This window comes from Dipodomys merriami, unplaced genomic scaffold (genome assembly GCF_024711535.1).
Source record: "Dipodomys merriami isolate MVZ:Mamm:240054 unplaced genomic scaffold, mDipMer1.0.p SCAF_16, whole genome shotgun sequence".
Classification (NCBI taxonomy): domain Eukaryota; kingdom Metazoa; phylum Chordata; class Mammalia; order Rodentia; family Heteromyidae; genus Dipodomys; species Dipodomys merriami.
Genome location: NW_027202937.1, coordinates 32,886,212 through 32,910,336, shown reverse-complemented (window position 1 = coordinate 32,910,336; position 24,125 = coordinate 32,886,212). Strand labels below are relative to the sequence as shown.

General features: G+C 41.0%; 1 protein-coding gene across 4 annotated transcripts in view; it reads right to left on the bottom strand.

Annotated features, from left to right (window-relative positions):
- The window catches only part of Cdyl (chromodomain Y like), a 226,175-nt gene extending 202,285 nt beyond the window's left edge, over nt 1-23,890 (bottom strand). For 2 of the 4 annotated variants that reach the window (XM_070024673.1, XM_070024677.1), the window contains exon 1: nt 3,696-3,861. In XM_070024673.1, the coding sequence (XP_069880774.1) occupies nt 3,696-3,758 (63 nt within the window). In that variant the 5' untranslated portion in view covers nt 3,759-3,861. Of the gene's footprint in view, nt 1-3,695; nt 3,862-13,019; nt 13,161-23,377; nt 23,495-23,597 lie in introns of those variants that run through there. The other 2 variants (XM_070024675.1, XM_070024674.1) reach the window with 2 other exon arrangements.
- Between the last annotated feature and the right edge of the window lie 235 nt (nt 23,891-24,125).

Below are 24,125 nucleotides of genomic sequence, written 5' to 3'. Positions count from 1 at the left end.
CTTTCTTTTGAAATTTTTCTTCTTAATGTGTACCAGGCTTTAATGCAGGGTCTACATTCTCTCTCTTGGCTTTCTTGCTCACTGTTGCCCAGTGAGGTATTATGCTAAGTAACTGGAGATACAATCTTGAGGCCTTTTCTGCCAGGGTTAGCTTTGAACCTGGATCTTCATATTTCAGCTGCCTGAATATTTAAGACTACAGATGGGAGCCACAAGTACCCAATTTCCTTGGTCTTTTCTTTCTTTCTTTCTTTTTCTGTGTGCTAGTTCTGGGACTTGAACTCAGGGCCCTGGTCCTGTCCCTGACCATTTGTGCTCAAGGGTAGCTCTCAACCATTTGAAACACAGCTTTATTTTTGGCTTTTAGGCCATTAATTTGAGATAAGAGTATCATGGACTTTTCTGCTCCGACTAACTTTGAACTGTGATCCCCAGATCTCTGCCTCATGAATACAGGCATTAGCCACCAGCACCCAGATGATTTTTAAAAAATTACTATTTTTGTAGCAGTGAATAATTGAAGGAATATTTTATGGTTCCATGGAGGCATTTGACCCTGGAATTCTCACCATTTGGATTAGTGAGGTCCCCTGTTGAAGCCATGCTGGCTATTTAGGTAATTTAATACACTAGCATCCTTTAATACTATAAGAAGGATTTATATCTTTAACTACTCATAAAGATGAGAATGGGATGGGAGAGCCATGATTTATATGAACACTCATGTGAAAAAGACCTAGAGGCTTTAGTTAACTACAAGATTTATGTAAGCCAAAAGTGTTAAGTGGCTTTGAAAAAGACAAATATAGTCATAGAATGTATTATCAGAAGTGTAACCTTCCAAACACGGGCAATACTAGCAAGGCAGTATTTTCCCTACAGTTAAGTAGTATACTTGACATTGAAGACCACAAAATGACCAAAGCAATATTGCTTTACACCCAAGTAGGAGAAAACCACAGGGATGAAGAAAACAATATTATAGATGATTTCACTACTCCAAATAATCACATTTAACCATTTTTGGCTAGTTTACTAAGAGTGAAAAATTGTTAGGGTGAGTGACACAGTATGTAAAGGAAGACAATCAGAATGGGTGGGGACCGGAGGTGTTTGACCTCAACTGTATGAAGGCTTTTGTCAAAAGGCCTTTGTCAAGGGTACCATTGATGCTATGTAGTTTCAGGAAATACTTTTAGTCTCAGAAGGAAGGGACCTAAAGAAGGAATGGGAAGGGGTAGAGGAGGTTCTTAAATTTATTTGATGCCTTCTAGTGTCATTTTCCTTGTCTCCTCACATGTAACTCTTCTCCATTCCGATCCTTCTGTAATACAGCAGAGGTCTTCTTCTGAAATGTTGTTGTTTTTAAAAACAAGTGGCAGTTCACAGTCTTAAGGATGCCCACAAAGCTTTTTAGCATGGCACTCAGGGATCTGCATGACCAGCATCGGGTTTCATGGCTCCAACTCCAATGCTAATTGTGACACTCTGTCCTGTGTACACATGCTCTACTTTTCTTCCTACACAGAACATACCCTTCACAACTCTGCTCTGTAAGGAGGCTTTTCAGTTGGTCTCTGTTGATTTGTTATTATTGTTATTATTATTCAGCACTAACTGTGTAGACAAGTCCTGCATAGAGTCATCTGGCTCAGTAGGCAACTCTTTCTCAGAGCTCTCCCTGATCACTGATTACCAGTGATCAATGACAGGGAATTATCTACAGGAAATACAAACTATGCTTTCCCTTGTTCTTCATTTTCTGCCCCTCTAGCTGAGTCCAGTTTAGCTTATGAGTAGTGCTTGAAGATGGGCTAGTAGAGTAAGAAGATATTTATTTGGTGCCAGCACTGAAGCCACTAAGCCATGTTTCCCAAAGATCGTCCTTTCTTCTTATAGGGACGTGTTGGTTCCATTACCTGGGTATAAAACCTTATGTTGAATTTAGTCCTTGGGGTCAGTTGTTTACTTTCAGCAATGCTTTAAACCACAGACTGGTTGTACAGTGCTAAACCAATCATACCTTTCCCAGGCTACAGGCAACCAGTGATTATGACACATGACATCACTTTGGTAACATCTTAAAGCATCAACAGACAAATGAATTTACTAGAAGATTTTGGCATATTTCACATAGCCTGTAGTATGGTCTCTACCCTTTAAACCAAATAGCTCAAAGACAACTACTGGCGTAAGGGTTGCAGCTCAGTGGCATAGCACTTGACTAGCATGCATGAAGGTTTTATCTCTAGCATCGCAAACATAAACAAAAAGTGCTTGGACCATTACTATTATTATTTTTATGATAGATTTCTAATTACTTGAGGGATAGGTCCTTGGTATTTGGACATGTAAGAAGAGTTGTCAGATCCATGTCTAAGTGTAACAAATATTTCATCCTCAAAAACAGTGAATAATTGGGGGTATGTCCAGCCTAGGTAGGCTTTAGATATGCCAAAGGTCTGGGGAGGTAACAGGGTCTGGAAACATGAAGGTTGTTTTGTATTTCCAGGGAGATATAGTGATTCTGGAGTATGTGCATGGGTGTGTATAAAGAGCAAGCCCTGAAGATGAGAGGTATAAACAGGCTATGTCTTTTTTTTTTTTTGTCAGTCGTGGTTCTTGAACTCTGGGCTTGAGCTCAAGGTGAGTACTCTGCCACTTGAGCCACAGTGCCACTTCCGGTTTTCTAGTGGTTTTATTGGAGATAAGACTTTCATGGACTTTCCTGCCTGGGATGGCTTTGAACCATAAACCTCAGATCTCAGCCTCCTGAGTAGCTAGGATTACAGGTGTGAGCCACTGGCATCCAGCCAGACTGTGACCTTTCATCTCAGAGTCTAGGAGGGAAATTCTAAGTGCAGAGATCAAGTTGTTGGAGAGGTGAGCATTGGGGATTTTATCACCCTTATGTTAGGATTCTGCTCATTCTGTGTTGTCATTTTGAGGGAAGAGGTAGGCCTTTGGATAGGTAGAAAGGAATTTTCAAAAATGGAGGGTATAACATTTGATGGCTAATATTTAGGCTATCATGGTGCTTCTTACCATAATGCTCTTGGTACCCACCAAAAAGCTTCTTCTTCCCATAATGCCTTGTTACGTTCACAAGCCACCAAGCATTCCGGGCCAAGCCTAGAGGAGGATCCCCTGTATTACAACAACTACCCTCCTAGGAAACTGCATTGGATTCCCAGTTCTGGGGCCCTTCTCTATGGAGAATGTTTCAATTTTTCCTTTCACTTTTAAATAAACATGCTCTGTCTGCTTTAAACACTTCCCTGCCTTTTAATTCATTAATCAGCAGAGAAACAAACCCTTACCCCTAGACAGCATCAATTAGTGAGTGCCTGACTAGCAAATGGGATTGAGGAGGCCCATAGGAAGTATTCATAAGCTCCTGACACAGAAACTGGGAAACTGGGGGGTAAGAAGAGGAGTGTGTGTGTGTGTGTGTGTTTGTGTGTGTGTGTGTGTGTGTGTGTGTGTGTGTGTGTGTGTGTGTGTGTGTGTGTACATGTGCTGGTCCTAGGCTTAGCAAACATCACTTAAACAAGGCTGAAGACTGAGGATAAGTAGAGTTGTACTAAATTGAATGGCTGGTGTGAAACTTTAAAAAGTTCAAAGTTGCCTGTAGATTACCCCCCCAAATTTTGGATTATAGAAACATTTTTTTATACTTCAAATGGCTGTCTGACCTTGAATCCTGAATTAGACACCATATGAAGAAGTGTACAAAAAGGACCTCCAATCCATGACATCTTTCTGAAGAAGAAATGCTCTCTGGTCTCTACAATTGGAATCTGAAATCTTCTTGGGAGCTGAAACCTTTTAGAATTCTTTGACAAGCCTTCAGTGAAATTGACTTGTTTTTCTTTGAATAAGATGCCGAGATTTGTCATCAGAAGTGGATGAAAACTGTCTACTTGAGATCTTAGAACAATTTAATTCATTGGCCAATTGTCTGGCCTCAGAACCCTGCAGTGGGAATAATTGGAAATGTTCTAGAACCAAGAAGGATGAAGGAGGAAGGCTGTTCAAAAGGAGGGAGGTGAAAAACAGGAAGCTGAGACGTTTGAGTCTGTGGCCACAGCCAGCGAAGGTGCTCCAGGAATATTAGCCAAAGGGGCTGAGTCTAAGACAAAGTCCAAGCCAGGATCCAAGCCCAAGCAGATGTTTGGTTCTAAGGTAGTTGAGGCTAAAGCTAATCATATTCAAACAAGCCTAATTTTATTAGGTATGGCCAGAGATTAAAAAAAAAAAAGGAACAGTTTCATTTCGTGTGAATGCAGTGATAACACTGTAAAGATGAAAAACGGTTCAAGTTAGTTGAAGAAAGACTTCTTTAAATATATGTATATAAATGCCAAAGCACAGAGTCTAAAATCATATTTTGCCCATAGTCTCAAGTGTAAACCATCTCGCCAATAAACGGTTTTTGTGGACATTCCAAAGCTTGCTGCCAGAAGCCAGCAAGAGAGGCAGGATCAGGCTTCAAATGTGGAAAAGCTTAGTAAGTAACACTGAAGAAAGAGCCAGCAAGACGGAAACCAACCCATCCTGAAACCACAGACCCAGAAAAAAGTCAACAGACCATTTGTCACTGCTTCACTCCTAGCCTTGCTAAATAGCCTTCATTGAGTCCACCCAGCCCCCAGGTGGCAGCTGAAATTCTCTGCAAACACTGTGTTTTATTGTGGTGGAGTCCCACCCCCACTCCCCAGGGCAGCTGGAAGCAGTTTGTCAATGAAAATTTAAGAATCTGTCTATACAGGGCTTAAGCTTAACATGATATCAAATGGGGGTACTTAAAAATTTTTATTTTCAATGCAAATAAAGCTGGAGGAAGGATGATGGAGTTGGAATGGAGAGAGAAAGAAGAAATCATGAAGTCTAACATAGCAAGTTAACTTGTATAGAGAGGTGACTTGGTAATAGCCTGAACTATGCTAATGCAGTAATACACACACATTTGCAACGTGTTCCCAGGCCTTGGAAGGGCTGTACACGGCAAACCTACTGTGTGTATGAGCAAGTTCTTTATATGGAATTTGAGAGGAGTCCTTAGGTTTCTTTTCTAGTAACATGCAAGATCTTTCTTTCTTTCTTTCTTTCTTCTTCTTTCTTTCTTTCTTTTCTTTCTTTCTTTATTTTTTTGTTGGTCATGGGGCTTGAACTCTGGACCTGAGTGCTGTCCCTCAGCTCTTCAGCTCAAAGCTAGATCTCTACCACTAGAGCTATAGCGCCACTTCTGGTTTTCTGGTGGTTTATTGGAGATAAGGGTTTCATGGACTTTCCTGCCTTTGAACTGCAATCCTCAGAGCTCAGCCTCCTGAGTAGCTAGGATTACAGGCTTGAGCCACCACTGCCAGGCTCTATTCATCTTTCTAACCTGTATGAATTTCATTTGAATACACATTGTTACCTATTGATTTGCACTGTCTATCAATAGAATGAAACAAAGTAAATTCATGCTTCTGTGGAAACCTTTGTCTATTGGAATGCTGTATTAATCTCATTTGATTCAAAGTGCAAATGGCTACTGGTATTGAGGAAGTGAAGACCTGAATAGATCTGTGTGGAAGTTCTTTTTTTTTTTTTTTTCTGGGTCCGGTTGTGGGGCCTGAACTCTGGGCCTGGGCGCCGTCCCTCAGCTCTTCAGCTCAAGGCTAGCGCTCTACCACTTGAGCCACAGCGCCACTTCCGGCTTTTTCTTTTTGCTTATGTGGTGCTGAGGAATCGAACCCAGGGCCTCTGGCATGCAAGGCATGCGCTGTACCACTGAGCCACCTTCCCAGCCCCTCTGTGTGGAAGTTCTATATTTCCTTCCTTCCTCTTCTTTTCCTCTTCCCTTTCCCTTTCCTCCCCTTCCCTGCCTGTTTTCTTCTTTCTTCTCCCTATCTTGTATTTATTTATTTTTGTATAGTTGGGGTTTGAACTCAAGGCCTTGCACTTGCTAGGCAGGTTCTTTACCATTTGAGCCACTCCTTTACCTCTACCTTTTAAAAATGTTGTGAGGAAGGACAAGGCTTAATGACTACAAGACTAATATAAGTTGAACGTGTTAAATGGTTTCGAGAAAACATGAACAAAATCACAGAATTATCAGAAGTGAAAAGTTTCAAACCCAAGTGGCACCAGCAAGGCGATATTCTCAAACAGATAAACAGCATATTCAACATCATGATTAACTGACCAAAGTAATTCTTGTTCCACATCCAGATGTTGAAAACCCACAGTGAAGAACATCATAATGCCACTCATAATCTTGTCATCATTACAGTGGCCCATGGGAACATTTCTAAACATTCCTGTCAGGCTTCTGTATTTGTATTCCTGCAGACCACCCCAACCTTGCATTATAGTGTTGGATGCTGACAGATGGGGACCCATTGCCACCCATCTTCTGTCTTCTGGTTGGGTTTCCAGTGGAAGGCAGTGGGGTAGGGTTCGGGCTCCCTCTCCATTGGCTTTTGACAAGTTCAGGGTTGGTACCTTGCACTGATTCAGGTGCACAGGACTCTTCACCTTTGCCATCCAGGGTGTTTCTCTGTCTCTCTGTTCCTCAAACTCTGCTCACAGCTCTGCAAATGCATCTTCACAAATGATCAGTTTGACCAAACTGTCCCCTGCCTGGACCCTGACTAGTGCCTGTTCATCCCTGTTCTTCACAGTCCTTTATACACAGTAACTTGGAAGGGCTTGGTTAACTCGATTAAATAGGGCCCTCAGACTCTGCTGATTCTTTCATAATGACTGCTGACACTAGGGTGACCAGTTGCCTCATGTGAGTCTGTGTGGTGGGGAATCTCAGAACTTGAGACTTTAGTTTACTGCAGCATGCACTGTGTGTGTGTGTGTGTGTGTGTGTGTGTGTGTGTGTGTGTGTGTGTGTGTGTGTGTGTGTATGTGTGTGTGTGTAATAAAAATTTATATATATATATATATATATATATATATATATATATATATATACATTTTTTGTGGCTAGCCACTGGTGGCTCATGCCTGTAATCATAGCAACTCAAGAGATCTAAGGATGACAGTTTGAAGCTAACCCAGCCAGCAAGGTCTGTGAGACTTTTATCTCCAGTTAAACATCTAAAAAGCCAGAAATGGAGCTGTGGCTCAAGTGGTAGAACACTAGCCTTGAGCAAAAAAAATTACAGGGACAGTGCACAGGTGCTGAGTTCAAGCCCTAGGACTGGCACCAAAACCAAATAAATAAGACTTTTTTCCCCCAGAACTTATCTTTCAAAAGAACTCTGTGATTGTATTTAAAGTAAAGCTGTTTGATATAATGGTAACAGAATATTCCCCCTTTATTATGAAATTTAGGTTTGCAAGTTTTTTTTTTTTTTTAAAGGTAAATTGCCACAAAGTGAACTGAGCAGGTGTTGTCAGAATCTGTTCATTCTTTGGGGAAGTGACCAATGAACACATTTAACAGCAAAATGTCATGTAGATATGATTGTTAGGATGTTTTGAATGAGGAAAGTAGCGAAGTACCTCACAGTGAAAAAACAGAGCTGCTTGAATATTGTTATTTTAAAAAATGGATATATTAAATGATAGTTTCTTGTTTCTTTGCTCAGCCTACATGCTGTGATCTTGAAAAGAGAGAAGACATTTACCTGTCACAAAGAGCCTTTCTGCCTTGTTACTAATTCTGTTTATTGATATATTTTAATACCTGGGACATAGGCCAATTGGATAGGTTAAAGGAGCAATAAAGCTAATATTTTGAAATCTTTATTTACATTGAGGTAACAGTTGGAATATAGCTTATTTTTCTCCCTTTCTCCCCTCTCATTTATATATGTTTATCAAATGAAGTATTACAGCTTTCTTACTGTGTTAGTAAATGGCTGGTTAGGAGGAGAGAATTTAATTGGGTTAGAAATCTTCCTTGATCTGAATGCTTTTTAATTCAATATATTATTTTCCAGTAAGAGAGCTTTTGACTATTCACTCCAGGAAGCCAGAATTTCAAATACACATCACTTTACCCTCACCATTTAATAGCAATTTTCCTGATCTACTTCTGCTCCCTAAATCATTGCTATTGCCTATGAGTTGGGCAAATTGTTTAAAACAAATTAGCAGTTTGGGCTGAGGTTATGGTAGGATTGCTCTCTTCTTCCTTCCCTGCCTCTCTCTCTCCTTCCCCTGCCCCTCTCCCTCCTTCCTCTCTTTTTTACTTACTTTCTCCCTGCCTCCCTTCCTCCTTCCCTCTTTACCTTTCTTTTTCCTTTTTTATTTTAGTTTTTTTGTGCCTAGGCTGCTTCAAACTCTTGATACTTCTGCTTCTACCTCTCAAGTATTATGATTACAGGTGTGTACAACCATGCCCATTTTCCTTCCTTCCTTCCTTCTTCTTTCTCTTCTTTTTATTTTATTTTTATTTTTATTTTTTTCAGTCCTGGGGACTTAACTCAGAGCCTGGGCACTGTCCCTGAGCTAGTTTTGCTTAAGGCTAGCACTCTACCTTTTGAGCTACAGCACCACTTCTGGCCTTTTCTGTTTATGTGGTACTGAGGAATTGAACCCAAGGCTTCATGTATGCTAGGCAAGCAATCTACCACTAAGCCACATGCCCAGCCCCTCTCCTTTCCTTCCTTTCTTTTTCCCCTTTTATCTTCTTTTTTTATTATTATTTTTTTTGGGGGGGTCCGGTCTTGGGGCCTGAACTCTGGGCCTGGACGCTGTCCCTCAGCTCTTCAGCTCAAGGCTAGCACTCTACCACTTGAGCCACAGTGCCACTTCCGGCTTTTTTCTTTTTGCTTATGTGGTGCTGAAGAATCCAACCCAGGGCCTCAGGCATGCAAGGCAAGTGCTCTACCACTGAGCCACCTTCCTAGCCCTATCTTCTTTTTTAATCTTCTCTCTTCTATCCTTCCTTCCTTCCTTCCTTCCTTCCTTCCTTCCTTTCTTCCTTCCTTTCTTCTTTCTTTCCTTCCTTCCTCCCTAGATTTAATAATTTATCTCACCCACCTAACTCTTCACTTTGACATTATTTTCATATTCTCCATAGATGAAGAGAATGTTTATCTCAGAAATGGCTGTTGTTAGTAGTAACATTTTCCAACTAGAAGATATGACATAAAGATATATGGAAGAACTTGATGTAAGTGCATGGAATTTAGTCGATTTGACATTTATTGAATGACTGTCTGTAAGAAAATCAAATTTCACAATAAAGTTTCAATGAAGCCGGGCACTGATGACTCATACCTGTAATCCTAGCTACTCAGGAGGCTGAGATCTGAGGATCATTGTTCAAAGCCAGCCCAGTCAGGAAAGTCCTCATGAGACTCATCTCCAATTAGCCACCACAAAACTTGAAGTGGTGCTGTGGCTCAAGTGGTAGAGTGCTAGTCTTGAGCTGAAGAGATCAGGGACAGTGCCCAGGCCCAGAGTTCAAGCCCCAAGACTGACAAAAAATAAGTTCTAATGAAAATATCAAACTATTGGAAAGAAAAATCACATACATTTGTTTTGGTTATGTTAAAAAACGTCTGTCGCATGTACTCCATTTGACTCCATTTTCAAAACATGATTATTTTTCCCTTCAAATAAATGTGAGGACCTGGAATAAGAAAGATTCCACTATCCCATGGTAAAAATTCAATGACTTCCTCACAGGTGTACTCTTCAATCTTAGACTATGATGATTGGGGTTGATAATCCAGTAAATTTATGATGAAGGAACTTTATAATTGTTGGGTCATAATCTTGAGCAGCAATAGCCATGAAAATGGATTGCTGAAAGGAATTTAGAAGCCAAAAGATCAACACATTATTTTACACAAAATGGGGAGAACTTGGGCCAAATATGAGTTTCATTTAACAGACAATTTTCTTTCTCTGTACTGGTGATAGGAGTCATTTTGATTAAAAAAAAAGTGGCAAGAATTGTCAGATATGAAGATTCTGGTGACCACTTCAACAAAGAGATTGTGCCCATAAAAGATTCATATTTTTTTGCCACGTGCTGGTGGCTCACATCTGTAATCCTAGCTACTCAGGAGGCTGAGATCTGAGGATCGTGGTTCAAAGCCAGCCCGGGCAGGAAAGTCTGTGAAACTCTTATCTCCAATAAACCACTAGAAAACCGGAAGTGGCGCTATAGCTCAAGTGGTAGAGCGCTCGCCTTGAGCTGAAGAGCTGAGGGACAATGCCTCAAGCCCAGAGTTCAAGCCCCACGACCGACAAAAAAAAAAGATTCGTATTTTCCACTGCAGGTGAACAGATTAACTGGTCTTAATCAGTACCGCTTGCTAACCAATTGCGCCACTGTAGCTCAAGATTAACTGGTCTTAATTCACAATCTTCTTCTGGGTAATAATGTTCTGCTTTGAAATGCACCGGTCAAGGATCTCCACCATGATAGTTCTCCTGCTTGTCTTCATTATAGCTTTATTGTTTTGACTGTACAAATACATCTAATCTTCATAAAAGTAAATCATAATTTTAAAAACTATAAAAAGTGAATACTCTAATGACTTAAGTGATCTCAGACTTCCTAAGAATAGGGGCCAAGATAAGGGAATAGTACTTAATGGGTGGTAAAAGTTTAAGTGATGATGTTCAATTTTATCAAGAGACACCATGTTTCAATGCAGATGAACAGTTCTTTTACCTGTAACCCTACTTCTATAGATTTGTACTAAAGATAAATGCCTTGGCATATGCACAGAGCACATATAAAGGGATTTTTTTCTATAATATTATTTAATGGCAGGGCACTGGTGGCTTATGCCTGTAAACTTAGCCATCAGTATCTGGCTTGAATTTCCATTTTTAAAAAGAAAGAAATAAAAACAGAATTAAAATGAAAATATTAATTTGCATTAATAGTAAAGATTGGTACATTTATTATATTATCTCTAGTTGATGAGAATATGGACTTTTAAAATACACTTTTGTGTATTTGTTTATTTCGTGGAGCTGGAGGTGGAACCTAGGGCTCATACATATTAATGAGGTACTCTACTGCCAAGCTGAACCTAATCTCATTGTTTGTGCTTTTAAGATTTAAGAACAAGAAAAATTAAAAAAGTAAAAAAAAACCAAAAAAATCCCTTTCCTTTTAAACACTAAGACAACCTTGACTAAGCAGAAATTTCCTGCAGTCCATTGGTTGCAAGAGAATATCTCTGCTGGATCCTAGTGGTGGAAAACAGGTATCAGGGGAAGGAGAGCAACTTCTCTTAAGTGTAGCTGCGGTCCCTTTCCTGCTTCCCTACCCGTATCCACATCCTGGTCTTTCTGAGTTCTGTTCCAAGCTCTTCCATACCTGCTTGTACTTACACTTGAAAGCCTTACCGAATTCAAACTCCATTCTTAGAACCAACCTGGACCTCTACCAAGTGGAATATACACTTCCCCTCAATTTTACCTCGGGTAACACTTTGTCCCTCCCTTTGGACACCGCAGAGTATTGCTTGGAATGCCTAATTCTTTCTACAGAATAGCAGCTCTTGGTGGCGGTGCCTTACTCACTGCTATCCATCCTGCTCAGAACTCTCAGCCTTTTTGATGGGAGAAACCAAAAACATACACAACAAACAAATTAAAAAAGGGATGGATGAGCTGGGCACTGGTGGCTCATGCCTGTAATCCTACTCAGGAAGCTGAGGTCTGAGGATTGAGGTTCAAAGCCAGCCTGGGCAGGAAAGTCTGTGAAACTCTTATCTCTAGTAAACTACCAGGAAACCAGAAGTGGTGATGTGGCTCAAGTGGTAGAGTGCTAGCTTTGAGCTGAAGAGCTGAGGTGCAGAGCCTAGGCCCAGAGTTCAAGCCCCATGACCGACCAAAAAATAAAATAAAATAAGGCATGGATGAGTTCCTCAGGGTGCCAGCTCTGCTGACATCCTGACTTGCTCATTATTGCTTAGCAAGGTAGTTAGCCTCTTTCACATTCTATCCAGTGTGTGAGAAATCCAAACCTCCCTTAGTGCAGATAAGGCAAAAAGAATTAGCGTTGTCTTCTTTGATACTAGTAAACACTGGGTGTAGGATGTGCTACCATATGACTTGGAGGAAGTGGACAATGGAAACCAGCCAAGTATTTCTTAGGTCATTAAACTTATTAAAGAAAGCAATAGGAGGAGATCCAAAAGCAACCACTGCCCTAAACCAGCATCTCTGGTTTCAAAAATTAATTTAGAGAAGCCAGGTGGGAGAAGATTCAGAGGAAGGGAGGGGAGCTTCCAAGAGAGAAGGCATGGTGAAAACAGTGACAGTGTTAATGACTGTGGCTTGTAGGATGCTTATGTTGTGTACAAGTTCTAAAAACCATACCAATAAATCTTCTTTTTCTTTTTTCCCCACTTCAATCCCGAGGGTTGAGCTCAAAGGCCTCCTACTTGTAAGGCAGATGGCCTACTTTGTTATGTTTGAGGTGGTGTCTGCCTTTATGCCTAGGGTCAGCCTGGGCTGTGGTCCTCCTACTTGTGCTTCTTAGGTAGTTGGGAATGACAGATGTGTAGCATTGTGCCCAAGACATGATGCTTTATCCAGGTGCGTGCCACCACTTCAAGCCATTGGTTGAGATGGAATTTTTACAAACTTTTTTTGTAAATATTTTAAAAATTGTTAGTATAAAGGTGGTATACAGAGGGGTTACAGTCACATAAATCGGGTAGAGTACATTTCTTTTGGGACAATGTCACCCCTTCTCTTTCTCTCTCTCTCTCTCTCTCTCTCTCTCTCTCTCTCTCTCTCTCTCTCTTTCCCCCCTCTCTCTCCCAGTTTTTCCCTCCCATCCTCACCTGCAAGTCACGTAGTTAATTTTCAACATAGTGTCTAGTAAATACCACTGCTGCATTTGTTCACTATGTGTTCTTTAATTTCTGTGAAGTCTTGCAAACTTTTATGCCTAGACTGGTCTTGAATTGCTATCCTCAGATCTCTGCCTCCAAAGTGGTTATGATTACAGGCTTGAGGTACTGTACCTGGATAAAATTACTTTTTAGTTAATGGGAGGACCCTCTATAACTTTTGGTGGAAGGTCTTACCATTGTCTCTCTTCAGGAATAACTTTCCAGTAGGGTACTCTGTGTTTCCGGTTCTTCTTCTTGCTTTCCCCTGGCTGGTCCGTGTTTGGTCTGGAATGCCATAAAATTCTCCTGGGCTTTCTTAAGTTCTCTGATTACCACCTGCAATTACAATTCCAAAAAGAGAAGATATTACAGTAAGCATGAAAAAGAAGGCTCATGACGGTTAATAGCTTATCTACCTCCACATTGAATCTGAGAGTGAGCCAGTGTTTTGTGCTTTGCAGAGGATGTAATAAATATCACTAGGGACCATGTCAAAAAGTAATAATGCATTCAACCTGATAAAGAATAAAAACGTTTGAAATTGTCAAACGTGCTCCTATTCATCATATATGTCAATGTCTTGGTTGCTTGCAATTCACAATGATGAATATATAAAAACATAAAAGAGTAAAGTAAACCAAGTAGCTAGCATGAAAATGTTTCTACCTTCTTTAACAGATGGGGAGACACCAAGGCGATAAGGAAGTGCTTCTGTCTTCAAGTGGCCTATAGTCTAGCTGGGAGATACACACATAAACCATAGCTTATCCACAAGAACCAGAAGTGGAAAAGTGAGAAGGTATTCTCACTGAAATGAGGAAGCAACGCAATAAGAATAGAGGAGCCAGGTGCTGCTATGCTGTGCCTATCATTCTAGTTACTCAGGAAGCTCAGAGCTGTGAAACACTGCTTGGAGCCAGCCTGGGCAGATCAAAGAGACTCCTATCTCCAATTAGAAAACATATATGGAAGTGTGGCTCAAGATGGTGCTGTGAAGTTCATCCACTTCTTTTATGTCAGATAAATAAAAACAATGGAGATCATTCAGTTCCATTGGCTTTTAAGGCACAAAGATTGAAAAATGTCATTTATCTTTAAAACTATTTTAACTCAAGGCATACACAGCTGGTACAACCCCAACTTAGTACATTTGGATCACTGAGGTCAACACAGGTAAATAGGGCAAGGTCTTTCTAAACAAATTAGAGGATGGAATTCACAGGGAATCAGCATTCAAGGTCTATTGAGGAACACACAACGTGACTGAAAGGGCCACAGCCTTTAGGTTGGCATCATTTCCCAATTTGTCCATGTGCCCACCTCCGTGGCATGTGGGTAGTTGCTGGTCTTTTACATCTTTTACATCTTGGGATTGTGTTTGCTTTTACAGGAAGCTAAGGGAATATTCTGGAGGGCTAAGAGCTAAAAAAGCCAGCAATTGGCTGGGGCTCACCACAGCCATGCTGTCCAACTATTACCACAATGGTAATTGTTATTGAGATTATTTATTATGAAGTTTGCATGACACTGAGCACTTCACATGTATTCTCTAATGTTTATAACCTTGTGAACAATATTCTATAATACTTTCTAGATAAGGATGGCCATGCTTATAGTTAACTTCCCCAATATTCTATAATACTTTCTAGATAAGGCATGGCCATGCATATAGTTAACTTCCCCAATAGTCTATAATACTTTCTAGATAAGGCATGGTCATGCATATAGTTAACTTCCCCAAAGTCATCTAGTAAATGTTGGAGCTAGGTCTTGAATCTTGGCACTGGGATATTCTCTCTTATCCTTCTGCCACTGGGAAACCTTACTTCAGAGAAGACAGACAAGGACATCAGGTCTAACTATCACTGAAAGGCATCTGGGATGGCATCAGGATATTGATTAGATGCTGGCTGTATCCCTCCCCTGGGTGCCCAGACATGTGACCTCTCTACTCTGTCTACATCTGTAAGAGTCTGGTCATAACTGTACATACCTCCTAGGCTACTGTAATTATGGCATGAAAATGACACATACAAAACCCTAGACCACAGTGTGCCACATTGATAGAGATGACTCTCAGAAAATGATAAGATTCAAGATTGGGTTTGTAAGTTTTGTTTTGTTTTGTAGTATTAGTGCTTGAACTCAGGGCTTTGCATTTACTCAGCTGTCTTGATCATGGCTGGAGCTCTACCGCTTGAGCCATGACTCTAGCCTGGACTTTTCTGCCTAGGGTGACTTCAAACCATGATCCTCCAGATGTCAGCCTCCTGAGAGGCTACAATTATAGGTGTGAACCACTGATGCCAGGCTAATCTGGTTTTTTTTGGTTAAGTTATTATGAAAGATCTACTCATTTGTTCGAAGTTATATAAAGTCAAGTTGACTAATCATTCTCATGATGATGTATTTTGACTCATTGTTTATGGGGCCTTGGTAAGAGAGTAGAGATTTCTTGTTGGGGTTTGAAAGTCACCTATGAAGCCTGCCATTTTTTTTTGGGGGGGTGGCCTTTCACTGGATCCTTTTCTGAGGATTCCTAGTAAGAGCACGGCTGGAACTCATGAGTCACAGGACTAGGGTGCTGGTAGGGCAAAGCAGCACCAGATTTTAGGAGGGAGTTTCCAGTCCGCTCTGCATCTGACAGCTGTGTGATTTTTATCCTCAACTCTGTGATTGTAAAATGAAAATTTGAATCTAGAGAATTATCAGGGTCATGTTCAAGGGCCATTTTGTGTGACTTCCTCATTTGATGTAGGAAAGATGAAAATATCCATGGAATCCAGGGTCACAGGCTTTGTAAATGGCAGAGCTAAGCAGAAGTCCTCAGCCCTAGTTCTTGTGGCTTGGATGGAAAGCTGTAACAGTGAGTTATGAATGGTTTTTTTCCCCCTCTCATCCAATTTTTCTGAATGGGAATCATTTTAAATTCTAAAATCCTCTGCTGACTCTCACAGATCTTTTCCTCTTGGGGACAAGCAACTCCGTATGAGAGGGAGGATCCCCAGGGTGACAGGACACAGGGTACAAGGGAACCCACAATCAGCAGCTGTCAGTCACAAGTGTCCTTCAGCTGTGCCTGGGAAAGAGTCTGGCCTTGCAACTCATGACTTCCCTGGGCCACCAACTGCTGCAAATGGAGATAGCAGCCACCTGCATGGCTCGTCCTGGTTGCTTTCCCTCACTTTCCTTCCTTCACTGGGGCCTTTGCCAACAATCTTACCCAGGAAGAAATTCAGGGGAATTCCTGCCATCTCAGTAGCCAAGGGAAAGGAAATCACTTCCAAACCTGCCAAGGACATGGGACAACAGCGCCTTATGGCTGGAGTACAGGATTCTAATCCTCTCGTTGCCACTGTTCCTAGCCTAAATTCTCAGGGCCCCTGTTGTTGTGAGCTGCTCTGGCAGGAACAGACAGCCTCTGCGGGAGCCATTTCCCTGCCAGTCCTGGCTTCAGACTATTCATAGAGCTTGCAGGGTTTCTTTTCTACTTAACTGTCACTTTTTCTTTTCTATTGTACTGATGGCCTGCTCTCCTACAGCCCCTGCTGAAGCCTATCCATGCCCAGTTTAAGATGGGTGCTTTTCTTTATTCAAATGGAACACAACAAACTCCATGTTTGATGTGCATGTCAGTGACAAGGAGGGAATGCTGTTCTCTGTCCATACACACAAAGAACAACTCCAGGAGAAGATTGTTAGAAAACAATCCCAGCATCTGAATTTGCCTGACTCCTGAGTCCTATGCTCTTTGCTGGGTTTTGCCACCCAATGCAGCAGGTAATGAGCTATCACAGTAAAGGTATGTCATTGTGCTTAAGACAAGAGAAAAGGGCCTCTGCCCCTCTTGGGGTGGAATCCAAGGAGAAGGAGCAAGGCAGACCATCATGACCAACAAGCATTCTGACAAGAGCTTTCAAGATCTGAATCTGTTCTTAGCTCTGACATTTACAAGCTGCTCCATCTTCAGTAAATAACTCCTACTTTCTTAAAAATTTTCTAGATTCTAAATAATGTTTATTTAAACCTCAGACAAAGAGAAGAACAGAAGATTAGGATACTTCTGAAGGATGTAAAACATGAGAAGGACCCTGAAGAATAGCTAGTGTTTATGAGTAGGGGAAGCAGTAAGGGAAATTACAGGTCCAAGGAACAAAGAAAAAAGAGTGCAAGGCATCTGTGCGAAGACATCTTACAGCACAGGTGCCTACTGGAAGAAACAGCTGAGCTTATTGAATAGGGCCTGTGGTGCAAAGCTTCTAGGGATTCAGTCTCTCTATTCATCTTGTTCTGAGTATCTATTATATTGATCATGTGGATTCTCTGGATGAGGTGATTTAAGAATAAACTAGCAATCCTAGCTACTCAGGAGGCTGAAATCTGAGGATCGAAGTTCAAAGCCAGCCTGGGCAGGAAAGTCTGTGAAACTCTTATCTCCAATAAACCACCAGAAAACTGGAAGTGGTGCTGTGGCTCAAGTGGTAGAGTGCTTGCCTTGAGCTGAAGAGCTGAGGGACAGCGCCCAGGCCCAGAGTTCAAGCCCCACGACCAACAACAATAACAAAAAGAGTAAACATGCATTGAAGCTTGTGTTTGAAAAGATGAATTGGATTTTTTTTTGGGGGGGTGCGGTCGTGGGGGGCTACAGTCGTGGGGGGGTACTGTGGGAGAGGAACATACCAAAGAAACAAAAAAATCATATAGTACATTATAACTACGTTAAAAATAATAGCAAGAAAGAAAAAAAACCACTTGTGTGCTATCTTGAGGTTCATTTCACTTATCATCATCTTATATGGTCATATGTACATCGCTTTTGACCTTTTCTGCTTGTCCTAGACATGTACTAGTTATTGCAAATAAGGGAAACCATGGGACCTATGTTTCTTTAAGCCTGGCTTACTTCACTTCATATAATTTTTTCCAAGTCTTTCCATTTCCTAAGAAATAGGGCAATATCATTCTTTCTGATGGAGGCATAGAATTCCATTATATATATATATATCTCACATTTTCTTGATCCATTCATCTACTGAGGAGCATCTGGGTTGGTTCCATATCTTAGCTATGGTAAATAATGCTGCAATAAACATAGTTGTGCTGGTAGCTTTAGTATGGTCTTGTTTGTGATCATTTGGGTAAATGCCCAAAAGTGGGATTGCTGGGTCATAGGGAAGCTCTTTATGAAGTCTTTTGAGGAACCTTCATACTGCTTTCCAAAGTGGTTGAACAAGTTTAGACTCCCACTAGCAATGCAGTAGGGTTCCCTTTTGGCCACATCCCATCCAGATTTCTTGATTATAGCCATTCTAACTGGGGTGAGGTGGTATCTCAATGTTGTTTTGATTTGCATTTCTTTTATGGCCAGAGAAGTTCAGCATTTCTTCATGTGTCTATTGGCCATTCTTATTTCCTCTTCAGAGAAGTTTCTCTGTAAGTCTTTAGCCCACTTATTTATTGGGCAGGTTTTTTTTTGAGGATTTGTTGTTGGGGGATTTAATTTTTTGAGTTCTAAGTATATTTTAGATATGAGACCCTTGTCCGTTGTATGGCTAGTGAAGATCTTCTCCCAATCCATGGCTTTCTATTGATCTTGCTAGCTATGTCCTTTGCCATGCATAAGCTCTGCAGTTTCATGCAATCCCTTTTGTCCAACCTTTCTTACTCTGGGTATCTTGACTCCTTCTCCAGAAATTGATTTAGTTTGTCTGGGAGGAGATGTGAGCATAGCACCATTCCGTCTGCTCGTCCTTTCCCTTTCCCTTCTCTTTCTTTTCCTCTCCTTCCTTCCTTCCTTCCTTCCTTTCCTTTCCTTCTTACTCACTTCCCTCCTCCCTGTCTCTTTCTGCCGCAATTTCAATGTGATCAGGCCCTGATACAAGATGGCACTACTCAAAAGTGAAAAAGAAATTAACAAAGAGATATTTGAAACAAACAAACAAAAATCTCAGCTATCTTGATTGATGAAACATAGATAGAATAAAGGGATAGTCTGTTCATTTCTTTAAATGATTGAATGTTTACTATTTGTCTCATATCCAATCAGCAGTTATGGGAAATCTAGAGTGTAATCTGGTCCAACTTTCAAGAAGCCTAAACTCAACAGATAAAATAATTACCATATGAAGAGGATATGGAAACTAGCTTACGGTAAATATGTTTTTAAAGATGCAGCAATACAAAGAGGAGAGCTGCAGAGGTTATTTTCAGGAGTGAAGGAAGGTTCAGAGGATACATGAATTATTGTCATTTGAAGCCTGGGGAGGTTTTTTGGTAGATATAAGTGACAAGGGAATCTCAAAGGAACAGTAATAAAGTGCAAGGCAAGGGCTGCAGATGAACAAGTGTAACGGATGGCAGCAGTAACACATGACAATGAGTCTCCCAATCCCTAAGAAGCACAAAGTATATGGAAGGCTTAGTGGAAAAGGTAGATTGCTCAGGAAAGCTTGAAATTTGGTTAGAGTAAAAATTTTTTTGGTATGTGCTGGTGCTGGGGTTTGAACTCTGGGCCTTGGCACTATCCCTGAGTTTTTTGGCTCAAGGCTCCACTTCTGGAACTGCCCAGGTGACTTTGAACTGCAGTTGTCAGTTCAGACTCCTGAGCAGCTAGGATTATAGACATGAGCCAAGCTTGGAGTCAGATTTTTTTTGAATGTTAACTTAAAAAATATTAACGTATTTTATTTCTTGACCTTAGTACCTTAGTAGTGATTATATACGTATATATTTAAATATATTTGTAAGCTTCACACACTTTTGTTGAAATATAAATATGTATGTTATATTATATAACTACAATACATATCTTGTAATGTGTATATTATATTTTAGAATTTAAGTGTTTAAAGACCAGTAGAACATTGGTACATTCATCACAAACATGCATCAAACACGTACACACATGCATCAAAAAATATAATATTCAACTCTTATTAAATAAGTAGGAAAAATGAATACACTTTTTTTTTTGTCTTAATGTGGGGCTTGGAGCTTAGAGCCTAGGCACTGTCTCTGAGCTCTCTTGCTCAAGGCTAGTGCTCTGTCACTTTGAGACATAGTGCCACTTCCAGTTTTCTGGTGGTTGATTAGAGATAAAGAATCTCCTGGGTTTTCCTGCCTGGGCTGGCTTCGAACTGTGATCCTCAGATCTCAGACTCCTGAGTAGCAAGAATTACAGGCATGAGCCTCCAGGGCCCACCTGCAAATGTTTTAACATGCATTTTTACTAAAAATCAAATAGAGATAAAAAACAGCATGATCATGAACTGAAAATACAACACATATATATTACTCAAAATAAACAGAAAACAAGCAGGGTGCCCACTGGCTCATGCCTGTAATCCTAGCTACTCAGGAGGCTGAGATCTAGGGATCACAATTCAAAGCCAGCCTGGGAAGGAAAGTCTGTGAAACTCAATTCCAATTAACTACCAGAAAGTTGGAAGTGGTACTGTGGCTCAAAGACATAGTGTGTTAGGCTTGCGCAAAAGAGCTGAGGGAGTGCGCCCAGGCCCTGAATTCAAGTCCTACCACGAGCAAAAATACAAAAACAAACACCCCGCTCCCGAACAGAGTCCCCCCCCCCCACAGCAGATCATAAAGAAAGATTCAATGAATACCACGACTCCATCCCATGTTTTGCATGTACAATTTCATCATAGCCTTACCATCTTAAAAGAATTGACAAAATAAAGTCCTACTTGTTTAAAAGAAGATAATCCATTATTAAGTAATGTTTACTTTAAAACATACTTAGACCAGAATAAGACAATACATCTTAGAATTAGGGTAAATAGAGCTAAAGAGTAAGTAATTCTCTATCCTGCCCTCAATTTGATAATAAAAATAATTTATGACATCTAAGAGTGTTAGAGAAAGGAAATAAAATCCCTAATGCCACAAAAACAGTACGTAAAAGCCAATGTATAACTTTAAATACATTAATGAACAAGAAAAAAAAAAAGAACTGCTATAGTCAATTCTCCCTCATATCCATTAGGGTCACTCTACTGAAAACCCCAGAGACAACAAGTGTTTCGACAGTCACCTTAACATTAAGATTTTTTGTTGGTCGTGGGGCTTGAACTCTCGGCTTGGGCGCTATCCCTGCGCTCTTCAACTCAAGGTGAGTGCTCTACCGCCTGAGCCACAGCACCACTTCCAGTTTTCTAGTGGTTAATTGGAGATGAGAGTCTCACAGACTTTTCTGCTGGCTTTGAACCATGATCCTCAGATCTCAGCCTCCTGAGTAGCTAGGATTACAAGTGTGAGCCACTGGCGCCGGCTAAGATATTTTCCTATAATAAAATGCACCCATTTTGGATATTTGATTTTTTTTTTTTACCAGTCCTGGCACCTGAACTCAGGACCTGGACACCATCCCTGAGCTTCTTTTGCTCAAGTCTAGCACTTGAGCCACAGTGCTACTTCTGGCATTTCCTATTTATGTGGTGCTGAGGAATCGAACCCAGGGCTTCATGCATGTATGACAAGCACTCTACCACTAGCCACATTCCCAACCCTGGATATCTGATTTTTTTTTTTTTAGGTCTTAAAGCCATAGATGAAAGACTTGGAAGGTCAGAAGACAAGATACAATAAACAAATTTTAAATCTTGTGAGGTTTAAGGTGATCTTGGATACATTATTTGAAACTCAGGGCTTCATTTCCTCAGTTTCATTGATGATGAGAATATATCCCTGAGAAATGTGGAAAGAATAGAATAAAGCACTGTATATAAAATGTATATGGAGAAATTCAACTACACAAGGTAGTCAAAGAGGATGCTCATAAAGGGATTATGATGTAATTTTGAAAGGAAGAGTAGCTGGAGGATGGATGACTCACAATTGGAGGAAGCAGGATGGGTGGAGTCCCAGAGTGTGGGACATCTCAAAACACAAATGACACTATGTAAGATAAAGGTGGAGAGTTAGGTAAGGAAAGCACTAAGGCTATGCAGCCAGTGTGAAATCATCTTTATCCTAAAATCAGTGACAGTGACACCAGAACCTTTTTATAGCAAGGAGGTAAAACATTTTCACTGTATAACTATCATGTGGCTGAGTGCAAAGACAAAATGAGAGAAGGTAGGAGAGTAGTTAAGAGATGGTAGTAGCTTGATGATTGTTATTTACCGACAGGGAAACGAACCAAAGACAGAGGCTTGGGAAGCAGATCAATAGCCCTTGGTGATAGAACAGAAATGATGGTAAAAATCACTCACTGGGAGTTATGAAACTTGACTCCTAGAATTCTGGGATTCTGGGGGGTGAATGAATGGGATGCCATCTACTATACTGGAAAAGTAATAGGAGACATTTTAGTGGATATATTGTGTAGCTAAATGGCTATATGAACCTGACATTGGGATGAGAAATCAACTCATGTCAATTTGTAAGTCACCACTAACCTATAGGTGTCCTGATCTAGGGACCAAAAATAGGATGTGTCAGTCATGGGGCCTGAACTCAGGGCCTGGGCACTGTCCCTGAGCTCTTCCACTCAAGGCTAGCACTCTACCACTTTGAGCCACAGCGCTCTTGTATCACTTCTTGTTTTCTGGTGGTTAATTGGAGATAAGAGTCTCACCAACTTTGCTGCCAAGGTTGGCTTTGAACAGCAATCCTCAGAACTCAGCCTCCTGAGTTGTTAGGATTATAGGCATGAACCAAAGTCACCCAGATCCCAAATCTTATTACTGACAAAACCCAGCATTTTCCCCTTTTGAAATATTTTTTGTATTTTTCCTTTTAAAAAAGAATTTGAATTCTCTGCTGGGCTCCAGTGGCTCACGCCTGTAATCCTAGCTACTCAGGAGGCTGAGATCTGAGGATCGTGGTTCATAGTCAGCTTGGGCAGAAACTTCCATGAGACTCTTATCTCCAATAAACCACCAGAAAACCCGAAGTAGCACTGTGGCTCAAGTGGTTGAGTGCTTGCCTTGAGCTGAAGAGCTCAGGGACAGCGTCCAGGCCCAGAGTTCAAGCCCCACGACCTTCAAAACAAACAAACAAAAAAAAAAGAATTCCAATTCAAAGCTTTATTATCTAATATACCTGGCTGTTGGTGCTTCTACTTTATTTCCCAACTGTAGTCTTCATCTGGAATACTGGAACCAAGTAAGTCTTAAACATTGCTTCTACCATCCTATTCATTCCACATGGCCTGACATGAAAATCTGTTTTCATTTACAACTCAAGGCCTTCTTCAGTCTGTCCTCAATTTAATGTTGACACTCTAGGTGTTCTTAGTAGACTTTATCTCCAGTTAACCAGCAAAATTGAAATGGGAGTGTGTGGCTCAAGAAATAGAGTGCCAACCTTGTGTGAAAAAGCCAAGCAAGAGCTCAAAATTCTGGATTCAAGCCCTAGTATTGACATACATACAAAACAATAAGGTACAGAAACTATGTGTTCACTTGGAATTTTTTTTGCTGCAAACATGGTCAGTCCATGAACAGAGCATTTGAAAATGGAGCATTTGGTTGAGGCAGGGATGGGCCTCTGGATTGGTTTCCTCTGCCCTTACTTCCTCTTCCTGTTCCTACCTGCTTTGCCTCCTGAGATGAGTTTTCCAGAACGTTGTTGTTTGAGCATCTCCTTCAGGGAAGTGCTGTAGGAACAGATGTTGTCCTCAAGGAAGCAGTGGGTCACTATACCACTGGGTCTTGAGGCTGCCTTTGGGTCATCAGACAGAGTCTCTGCCTCATAAAAGACCCCACCCCCACCCCTTGTGATGCCATGTGAACACAATCAGCCACACCTTACCTTTGGAGCTTGTGAAATAGTGGTGGATGAGTCACACTGCTTCTTGTAACATCCTTCGAAGCTAAGAGTCACATGTACACACATATGTGTACACACACAGAGAAAAAACCCAGCCCCTTTTTACATGTCTTTGGTCTGATCCCATTGGAAGATGTAAAAACAGTAGTTTCTAAATCTAGGGCTGAGCATCTGCACCTGTGTTTACAGATCATTCCCAGGTTCAGAACTGGTGAAAGGAGCACTGAGAAGCAGGAGAGGTGGAGGGCTGGGGTTCATGATTGCTGGGAGGTTGGTGAGTCTGCTTGATAATAAGATGCGTGTGCTCTCTATGATGTCATAAAATACAGAAGAGCAGTTCAAATCATCTGCATATGACTGAGGTGATTTCCAGCAGGAGGCTGAACAAGCAGCAGAGATCTCTCTTTTAGGACTCCACAGAGATCACTTCTGAAAAGCCTCAAGTCACATTCTTCCTCTTTTTTTTTTTTGTACTGGTCTTGGGGCTTGAACTCAGGGGCCTGGGCACTG